This window comes from Clarias gariepinus, chromosome 22, assembly GCF_024256425.1.
Source record: "Clarias gariepinus isolate MV-2021 ecotype Netherlands chromosome 22, CGAR_prim_01v2, whole genome shotgun sequence".
NCBI lineage: Eukaryota > Metazoa > Chordata > Actinopteri > Siluriformes > Clariidae > Clarias > Clarias gariepinus.
The window spans coordinates 28,965,433-28,976,398 of NC_071121.1; the positions used below are offsets into that span (position 1 = coordinate 28,965,433).

The following is a 10,966-nucleotide window of genomic DNA, read 5'->3' on the forward strand; positions in this document are numbered from 1 at the left end:
GTGTGTGTGTGTGTGTGTGTGTGTGTGTGTGTGTGTGTGTGTGTGTGTAGGTGTGTGTGTGTGTGTATCAGGTATCCTCCAGGCCGGATCTGTTCTTAATTGATGTCATTACTGAAGCAGCAGCAGGAAGTCACATGACCTCCGACTGTTTTATCTCTCATTCAGTCAGACGCTGAGTGACAGGTATTCTCATTACCTTAGGAGGTGTGTGTGTGTGTGTGTGTGTGTGTGTGTGTGTGTGTGTGGGAGAGAGAGAGAAAGAGAGATGTAATAAAGAAAGATATTAGGAGAGGAAAAATAGTGACCTAATGCTGATAAAAGAAAGGTAGATGTGTGTGTGTGTGTGTGTGTGTGTGTGTGTGTGTGCATGTGTGTGTGTGTGAATGGCATATTTATACAGTTGTAATGAAGAAGTGTGAAGTGACGAACTAGGTCACTTTCACAGATGCTCAGGTAACACACACACACACACACACACACACACACACTTAAAGGGTGTGTGTCATATCCCGGTACCTATGTGTTTATGTGAGGGGTAAATGAGTTATGATGATGACATAAAGATACACACACACACACACACACACACACACGGTTTGGTGGTTATAGAATAAGAGGTCACTGAATGAGTTACTGCTGACAATTAAGTCTGTGTGTGTGTGTGTGTGTGTGTGTGTGTGTGTGTGTTAAAAGAAGGGTATAATTGGTAGAATAATATTGTGACAATATGTGATGGATGAGACATTTGCTCATTTGGAATTTTACACACACACACACACACACAATATGAAACAAGAGGTAGCTTTTGTGTTTTTTGGGCGATATGACAGCTGCTCATGACATTAGCCGCGCAAACACACACACACACACACACACACACAGTTGAGACACACTGCAGACAGACATAACACAGTACAGCATTTTACTTACACTTGGACACATGGACAGTGTGTGTGTGTGTGAGTGTGTGTGTGCGTGCGTGCGTGTGTGCGTGCGTGTGTGTGTGTGTGTGTGCGTCTGTGTGTGTGATGAAGGTATATTGCTGTAAATTGCAGTTGACAGTTAGAAATAGCGACACACTGCCTGATCCTTAAAGGTCAAAGGTTATGACCTATACGCTTAACCAGAGCGACCTTAACAGATGTAGAGCAATGAACTTGTGTGTGTGTGTGTGTGTGTGTGTAAGAGAGAGAGACAGAGAGAGAAAGAGAGTGTGTGTGTGTGTGTGTACAGTATGCGTGTGCGTGTGTGTGTGTGTGTAAGAGAGAGTGTGTGTGTATGTGTGTGTGTGTATTCTCCAGGGGAATTGAGGTATGAGTTCTGAGTGAAAAGCCAAGAAGCAAAACACACCCGACAGTGTGTGTGTGTGTGTGTGTGTGTCAGAGAGAGAACATGTGTGTGTGATCGTGTGTGTGTCAGCTCTAATGAAAAGGAAATGGAAAGCTTGATGAAAACCATGTGACCCTGTGTGTGTGTGTGTGTGTGTGTGTGTGTGTGTGTGGTGAGTGTGTGTGAGACCCTTTTTGTGGCTTTCAAATAAACTTAGGTGAAGATGTGTGTGATTGAGGTTGATTTTCTTCAACAAACACACACACACACACACACACACACACACACTGAAACAAACACAAGTTTATAAAGGGGTGTGAGCAGTAGTGTCTGTTTCCATGGAGACGGGGTTATGGGTCAAGCAGGGAGTAAGGAAGAAAGAATCCAATTCCTTCTGAATGACTGGTTCACACACACACACACACACACACACAGAACCCATGTGTGATCTGATCAATCTGTGTGTGTGTGTGTGTGTGTGTGTGTGTGAACCAGTGTGTGAGATGGAGAGATAAACACAGCTTGATGAGAAGTGTGCAAAAATACAGGAGAATATTACACTTTCCAGTAAGGACACCTATGAGTGAGTGTGTGTGTGTGTGTGTGTGTGTGTGTGTGTGTGTGTGCGTGCGTGCGTGTGTGTGTGTGTGTGTTTGCGCGCACATTCACAGCTGCAAATTCGATGAGGTCCAGTTTAAATAATTATTTATAAAAAGATTGACAGTTCTGTCTGGTACACATCAGGCCCTCTGTGTGTGTGTGTGTGTGTGTGTGTGTGTGTGTGTGTGTGTGTGTGTGTGTGTTGGTTTTTGTGGTTTAAGAGGACTTTTGACCTGAATACGCACCAGCATTAAAGGGACATTTCCGTTTATGAGGACAGGGGCCATGTCCTTATAAATCCGACCTTGTAGCAGTCCTTATCTCAGTCTAGGGATCAATTCTGTACCGTTTTTGGCCCCATGGCCGTATAGACCACATAAACCTGAAAAAATACCACACACTGTGTGTTCTCTAACCCCTCCATGCGCCCCTGTAGACCGGTCGCGGAACTGCACCTACGTCATTAAGAATTTGCATATATACACAAGTGTAAGTTTTCCCGGTCTCTGATTGGCTGGCTACAAGAATCCTCGTCGGTGATTGGCCAGCAGTAGCAGGAGAAGCGCTTCCGCTAAGGGGCGGGACCTTAGAGGGACCGTGCACATATAAGGCCTCGCTAAGAGGAGGGACTTCCTTTAAGACACAGCTGCAGGTGATTTAATACAGCGGGGTTTTAATCCTCGGAGTTTGTAAAGTAATATAATACACGACGAATTAATATCGAGTTTGGACTCTCTGCACCCTGGAGAAGAGGACATCGGTGTCGGAAGCCGCTGGCATATGAAAGGTGAGTTATGACGCCGTTTAATCGGTTTAATTACTGCACGTGAGTTAGTTTGGTTTGTTTATGTCAGTTAAACGGCGCCAGAAAGTGTCGCGTGCGCTGTTAAAGGCGCGCGCGGATACATATAAGTGTTTAAAATATTAATTTAACTTTTGGTCAGTTAGTTTTAAACTGTTTAATTATATTTATATATATATAAATTGAGCGTGTGACACGCGCCTGTGACGTCACGGTAGCGCGTCGTCATGACTACAGTCTTTGTTTGGGGGAGGGGGGGTGAGAGGGGACTCACAGTACAGTGTTCTGGTTAAGATAAACATATAAATTAACACAAATTATAAATAAACACAGATTAATATGAATTTGACCATAAATGAAGTGGTATAAAGGAGGTTTTCCTCTGTGAAACAGTCTGATTAAAACATGATGATGAGGAGGAGGAGGAGGAGGAAGCCCAGTCCACTGGAGGAGGCCACAACCTTCAGCCTTAAGAAGAAAGAACAAGATGGTCTGGAAGCTCGGTTTATAAATGAGTTTAAAGGTAAGTGTAACATGTTAAGGTGGGATTGTTTAATTAATAATTAATGTCTCAGGTACATGACATGCTGTACTCCTCTTGTTTAGGGAGAGGTGTGTTTAGTTGTACTGACTTTGATAAGGGAGATTTCCTATTGGAGTACAGAGGGGATCTCATAAGCAGAGAAGAATGTGAGCGGAGGCGAAGAATATATCATGATGCCCTCAAAGTGTTCATGTATGAATTTCGATTCAACGGCAAATTCCTTTGGTATGTACAAATATTATATACGTGGGGGAGATGTGGAAGTTATTTGCATGGTTATTTAGCACTAATGATCAGGGCTCATGTTCACCAAGCGTCTCAGAGTCGGAAATCGCTCCTACTGCAATTCCTAAATGGTCAAAAACTTCAGAATGACGCTATTTTGGCCTTATTTTCATGAGTGGGGAGGGGTAAGAACTATTCATCAAGATTGTTAAAATAGGAAATCATTCCTATCTTCACCAAAATGTTGGAGAGCGCCGGAGGTGTCCTAACTGGTTAGGAATAGTGAGGAAGTGGTGTTCAGGCAGTAACACGTGTAGAGGAGAGATGCTTAGAGCACAAAGCTCATAACGGGCATGTTTAGACAAAAATGGGGTGGGGGAGTAAAACTTTTTCTCTGGCTACTAATTCCAGCAGTCCGAAATAATAAATTAAACTTCATAGATCACGCACATTTCCCCACCATGCAGCATGAATGCATAATCCATGGCACATATTAAAAGAATTATATTCATATATACATTTTATCTTGTATTAAATTATTTAAGTGAACTGTTTTCTTGTTTCCTTGTTATGAGCAGCACTTCATCGTTTCATTAGCATGGCGTATCCCCATGTTTCTCACTCCTCAGGGGTACGTGTAACAAACTGACTGGTTACTCTGATGCTTTTACATATTGCATCCATTGACTTTTTATCTTTAGAGGTAAGAGTAGGACAGAATATTACTTCAATTATTTCTTTACATTTTACTCCCTTCGCCACAAGCAAAACACTCTCATCCTCTCGTTTTATTTGAAGTCATGTTGATCAGATTATGACTGACCTAGACAGCTCTATTATAGGGGCTTTAATCAGTTGTGATTGGAGCAGAGTGATTAGAATAACGTCATGCAGCGAGTCACGCATCTATAGGTTTTGTTCATGTGCATAAAACCTTCACATAACTGCCGCTGATTTTAGCATTTCACTTTTTCACCGTTTAAAACTTTGTACACTTTACAACACCTCCTATAATGTGCAGACTACTTTGCGGCTCTGTGTCGTAAAAAGTGACGTCTCACACTTTCCTTGTCGCAGTCTTACTCCTTGCCGAAAGTAAGAATAGAAAGCTTTATAAATAACCTATATGTCCTTCTCTGAGGTGAGACTGTCTTTAGTCCTAAATAAACTTTGATTCCTATGAGTGATTGAGATGCTTAGTAAATATGGGCCCAGTTTTATTTTCTTAAAGACCATTGACCATTAAATATTCAATGATCATGTTTTCAAATAATATAATATTCGATGAGAAGCTTTTGGTGCTGATATTCTCAGTTGTTGTGTCTATTTGGAATAAGAAGTATGTATTATTGTAATAGTAATGTATTATTAAGAGATTCACTGTCATTTGTTCAGTGTTGATGCAGCCCTGGATGATGGCTCCCTTGGGAGACTGGTGAATGATGATCATCTAAAACCAAACTGCAGAATGAAGACCATCCGTGTGGATGGTAAACCTCATCTTTGTTTATTTGCCATAAGAAGCATCTGTCCTGGTGAAGAGATCACATACAATTACGGCGATTCTGAGTGGCCATGGCGATGCAAGGTATGTAGATGTTAGTAATTTTGTGCATTATTTTAAAGGATTGGTGTATATTAAATGCTTTAAGCAGTTTAACACACTTAACATCTGGTTTCTGCCAGAGAATGTGTCTTACAGTCTGTTGCTATAAGTTCAGGAGCAGGATGCTAATTTTTCCCTTCAAAGTTTTTTTTTTTTTTTTTTGCATCCTTTGTCTATGGAATCATGCTCACTGTGTTGTTAGGGATAGTCCATAAGGACGCTAGTTCTTGGGACAGTGTTCTGTATTAGCGTTTATAAATTGGTATCAGGTCTAAAACAGTGCTGATGTGCCTGTTCGCATGCAACATGTTTAGCATTCATTGCGAAAACATTGGCACATGGAGAAACACAATTGCAGCTCAAACTGTGAGCTAAATAGCGATATCCAATATTTAGCATGTCTGTAATGTAAGTTAACTGACTTTTGATAAATTCAATATTTAAGTTTGCATATACAGTAGTATAGCCACTTCTGTGTGAAAGCTTTATAAGATTATAAGAAATAAGATTGCTGAGTCGACTGATTACATGAAATAGCATAAAAATATTTTTGTTTGCTTGCTTTATGCCCGTAAATATTTAAAACCTTCAAAACTTTTTTTAGATGACATCGTCTAAGAATTCACCACCTCCAGAACAAAAAGATACAGCAGATAAAAAGGCATCCAAAAAGGTGATGTAGAAAAGAGTAAAGTGTTATTCTTACGATTACAGTTACTCTTACAAATGTGTGCACTGTTTATTATATCTGTGCACAGTGTGGACATTGTAGCGTTTTTATTTTCTGAATATGCAAACTTTGACTTTATCTTTTGTATACATTGTTTGATATTCTGCTGGATAAGTGTTTTTTCTTTCTCTTAGTAACAGTGTTTCTGAATGTGAAATTTTATTTCTTAGTGCCCGATAAGCGAGTTGCCATCAGACAGTGCTGCCTGTGAAGAACTGACCGTAGTAACAGATGAGGTAAATTAGTTATTCTGCATTTAAGTAAAGTCGTGTTTGTGAGAACTGTGTTGACGTACACATTTAGTGCAGTGTTCTACCTTTCTGTAGCTGAATATAACTTGATAATTGTTTTGTTCAGCATTCTACCCATGAATTAAACACCTCATCTCAGTCAGAAGTCAGAGCTGAAGTAGAATTTAATATTCAAACCCCTTGCCTGTAGTAGAATATTTTTCTTTTTCTTGAATTTCAGGTTACCCTTGGTATGGCCCAATTGTCCTCAGAGAAGCAGAATTATATTGAGAAGAACGGTGGGGAGAAGGTAATATTGAGAATTACATGATTCAGGAAAATGATTACCTGTAGTCTTTACCTATTGAGCTATAAGTCTAATATCTGGATGTTTTTCTATTCTTAATATTTCCAGGTTTATCCTGTCAAAGAGTCGTTGGTTAAAGAGGAGCTGAGCTTTTGCTTATCAACACAAGGACTTGAACAGGTATTTAAATATTTAGATGGATTTGTTAGACATTATTTACAGTATTTCACCTTTTTTATTAAAACTGGAACAACACATTGTCAGTATAGGTTTTAATACTGTGTGAATGTGTTTGTATACACCGTTCCACACTGTGCCTAACCCCAGGTTATCATCTTTCTAAACCCTACTTTTAACTCCATGTAAAGGAGTGTTTCACACTTGAAATTAAGGAGTGGGATTATCACAGCATTTTACATGTTGTTCTAAAACACTGCTCTGTAGCAGGATCCACACCGCTTCTGCAGGGTTAACACCGCATTGTGGTGCCAAACATGTACAATGTGGAACAAAGCAGGGGTAGAATGTTATGACTTGATACTTAGCAACATACAACCAATCAGAAAGGCCTTGTGTAGAGTCACAGAAACTGACCAGCGTACACCTCATATCAATAACTCTACACGCTGTGTAAACAGCCATATCACCATCTGAGGAAAGTGTAAATACTGAAAGAATACTGTTATAAACACCTGAATTGGAGTAATAAAAAAAAAACATTGCAGAACTCTTAAAACAGTCGAATTATTATTGGGAAAGTGTTTTGTAGTGTTGATAAAGTTGTGTAAGACATAAATCTGTTTTATAAGGACATCCCCCTGAACATGTTCTAAGAGTATGTCCTGACTGAAGAATCTGTGTGTTGTGAGTTTTACAAAAACCTTGTCTATGAGGACAATAGTTATTATTGGGACAGTGTACTGTATTAGTGTTTATAAAATTGTGTATGACTGAAACCAGTTTTAAGAGAACACTGTTTTATTAGGACATCCTCAGAACATGTTCTCAGTGTTTGATCTGACTGAAGAATCTCAGTGTGTTGTTAGTTTTACAAAAACCTTGTTTATGAGGACACTTGTTTTTAACAGGGACACGGGGTGGGAGATGATTCTTTGGGCCAAGGAAATGCAAAATTTTAATTTAAAATTTATATATAGAAACACAATTGCAGCTTAAACTGTAAGCTGAATAGCGATAGCCAAGATTAAGCATGTCTATGATGCAAGTTAATTGACTGATGTAAGTTAATTGACTGATGTAAGTTAATTGACTGATGTAAGTTAATTGATAAATTAAATATTTAAGTCTGTATATACAGTCTGCCTATACAGGAGTATAGCCACTTCTGTGTAAAAGGTAGTAACGAAATAAGATTGCTAAGTCGACTGATCACATGAAATGGCATGGAAAAAAATGTTTGCTTGCTTTATGCCTGTAAATATTTTAAACCTTTACAACTGTTTTTAGATGACATCATTTAAGAATTCACCGACACCAGAACAACAGGATACATCAGATAAAAAGGCATCCAAGAAGTTGATGTAAGTGACACTTTTTTTTTCCTTACGAGTACAGTTACTTTTGACAGCTAGTCAAGTTCTTCCACACCAAACGTGCTCATCCATGTCTTTATGGACCTTGCTTTGTGCACTCGTGTGCAGTCATGTTGGAACAATTAAATTCAATTTTATTTAAATAGCGCTTTTAACAATTGGCATTGTCCCAAAGCAGCTTCACACAATCAGGAACAGGAAGGGGACATCCCTAACCGGTCCCCAAAAAGTTGAAAGGATGAAATTGTCTAAAATGTCTTGCTATGCTTGAGCATTCAGAGTTTTTCACTGGAAATAAAGGGCTGAAACCCCTGAAAAACAACCTCACACCAGTTCCAACATGACTGCACACCAGTGCACAAAGCAAGGGTCCATAAAGACATACAGAACATCAACAGATGCCTTTAAAAAGCTCTATACTTCAGAGAGTTGATTTCACACACTGCCTTAGTTACACTGATTGAGGCCAAATTTAACAAACCATTAACACTATCATTCACCCAAGATGTACAGTGTCTTTATCAGTTCCTTGAGAAGACTGCAAATATGGCGTTTGGGAAACTCAAAGAAACATCATCTCAGGTCTACATTGATCTAGCCAAAGCAACACTTGCAAGAATGATTGTTTTTAATCATAGACATGCTGGCGATGTGTAAAAAATGCTGCAAGTTTTCAGGAAAGGGACAGTACTGCTCTTCATGATTTTGCCCTGGGCCTCAGCAAATTTTAACAGAAACTCTGCAGTCATTTTAGTCCATGTTTGATGTTGTGTGCATGTTAAACACATTTTGACATTTCTCATGTCACTTTTACTTTAAGGTGAGATTGTGTGACAGTGTGAAGCCAGTGGACCTGATGCTGAAGATAACGTTCCTGCTGGTGCCTCTAATCATGTAGGTATGGACTCATCTTTATGTATATCTGTTAATTTTTTAACCCATAATTGTATTTAGGGAATAATAACCTATAGACTAAATGTTTTATATAGTTGAAATGTTTACATTTATTAATTAGTGCATGACTAGAATATTGTTGAAATTAGAGATGCTATATTTAGGACGAATTTAGTTATTTCTTTCCTTTAAATATACTTTTCCTCTGTATTACACAGCTTTAAATTTGTAATCAAGCAAGTTGTTAAGTGGTTGAACTGTATATGGTCAGGTTTTATAAAGTGTTTTTATAATTTCCATTAAATATGTGATGTCCATACTGTAGTGGCAATATTTTAAGGCATATGCTGTATGTATAGTGTTGCAGTACATGGGGAAGTTCCTATTATGCAGATGTACAATTCAGGGAGATTATAGGTAAAATCTCTTTCATATTGACACCAATATGCATAAAATTACCTTTTATAAAACTTGAGAATGTACACTTGAACTACTTGTTCAACTTAAGTCAATGAAACCTTGTTGAAACCAGATATTTACATACACTTTCAGAAAAAAAAACAGTTCTTTCTTTACTGAAAAAAATAAGGGTACAAAAGTTTTCCTGTTTTACTTTGATTTAATGTTTGACAGTAAAGGAACAAAAGGTTTTTTTTTTATTTAGTATTATTAATTAATTTTTCAAGTGAATGTAAATATCTGGTTTTACCTGTATATAGCTTTTCTCAATTGTCATAAAGTAGTAGTTATAAAGCAGCTTTACGTAGAATAAACATGATGGAAATACAGAAAAATCAGGAAAGGATAAATAGTATCACTTGGCTGTAAAATGACTTGGCTTGACTTGTTGCACCACTCATTTTGGGCCCCACTTTGGCCTATTTTCGGCCCAGCAAAAAGAAGCCCCAGACCTTACATTTCCACCACCATGCATCACTGTTCGTAGAATGTTCTTTTTTTAGAATTCAGAGTAGCAGTGATCAATATAGGTTGTTTTACATATTGTATTTTCTTCAGATGTTTGCTGGCCGTATAATTAGAATTTTGGGTATGTGCTTAAGAACTGTTGAGGTTTCTCATCAGTGCATTGCTTATGTCTTGCAGGTATTCAGAAGATGCCCACTGAAACACCTCCTGAAGTTTCTCAAGGTACCTGAGATTATACATTGGAATATAGCCAGCAATGTAAGTACATGAACCTCCCACAAAATTCAGGCTTAATAAAGTAAGTATTCTTATGTACAGGAAATGAGTCCGGGACAAAGATTGGGAACCCATGAATAAGTTGAAGAGTGTGTTGGTCCAATGCTGAGATTTTTTTTACAACTGTGATGAAACTTTTGAAAGCACATATAACTAAAGGGAAACTCGGCACTTTGTCTGAATGCCAGCAGTGTTAGACTTTGTAAGAAATGGAGGTCTTTGCTTGAAAAGGAAAGCCCAAAATAAGTGATACACAAGCAAGTACGTTATTTCTTTAAGATTTTTTTGTCCACTTATTTTGTTTTTCATTTATATATGCAGCAGATTGTTTTTAAATTCTACAGTTGTTCTTAAATTCTGCTTTAACATTTTATTTTGAATAACTGGTTTAGGTTTCATCTTATGTTTTATTGATTATATATATAGCTATGCCTTGTTTTATTTAGATTGTTTTGAATAGTTCAATGGATTAAGATGCCTATGAAAGTACATAGTTGTACATGATGGATGTCTGTTTCTTCACTTGGCATGCTTGAACTAAAAAAAAGTTTTTCAATATTATCTAAGGGATAATTTTATATAATAGTACTTGTGTTTATCCTGGCAATGCACTGTTGTAAATTTTGTGTGTTGCATTTGGATATGTTCCAATAAAACACATTTGTCCCTGTAGTACTGTAAGATCTTTTATTGTGTGTTGTATTTGCAAAACGGTTCTTTCAAATCACCTTGGTCCTGGCAATGCACAGTATTGTCATGTTTGTGTGTTGTTTACTATAATGTGCCAGTAAAACACATTTGTTCCTATAAACTAGCAAATTTACTTTTTCTGTGTGTTGTAAACTGCAAGGCGTCATAAATCAGTAGGACCTAGTAAACCCCAATTTTCACAGGGGCGGGTACTTTTAGGAGTGGGCGGGGAAGGCCTTATATACCACTTAAA

General features: G+C 38.0%; 1 protein-coding gene across 6 annotated transcripts; it reads left to right on the forward strand.

Annotated features, from left to right (window-relative positions):
• Positions 1–2,115: 2,115 nt before the first annotated feature.
• On the forward strand, positions 2,116–10,448 carry LOC128509999 (histone-lysine N-methyltransferase set-1-like). Of its 6 annotated transcripts, none has more exons than XR_008356092.1 (11): positions 2,116–2,716; positions 3,125–3,254; positions 3,338–3,500; positions 4,896–5,088; positions 5,711–5,779; positions 6,007–6,072; positions 6,308–6,376; positions 6,482–6,553; positions 7,841–7,914; positions 8,747–8,824; positions 9,925–9,975. XR_008356092.1 is itself a non-coding variant. In XM_053481925.1 (11 exons), exons 2-9 carry the CDS (start codon positions 3,137–3,139, stop codon positions 8,822–8,824), a joined length of 828 nt encoding a protein of 275 aa, XP_053337900.1. In that variant the 5' UTR covers positions 2,116–2,716; positions 3,125–3,136; the 3' UTR covers positions 9,925–9,969; positions 10,066–10,448. The 6 variants fall into 6 exon arrangements, 4 of the variants coding, with proteins under 4 accessions (XP_053337900.1, XP_053337897.1, XP_053337901.1 ...); XR_008356093.1 differs by having other exon boundaries at positions 8,747–8,820; positions 9,925–9,965; XM_053481925.1 differs by lacking the exon at positions 7,841–7,914 and adding an exon at positions 10,066–10,448 and having other exon boundaries at positions 9,925–9,969.
• The last annotated feature ends 518 nt before the right edge of the window (positions 10,449–10,966 follow it).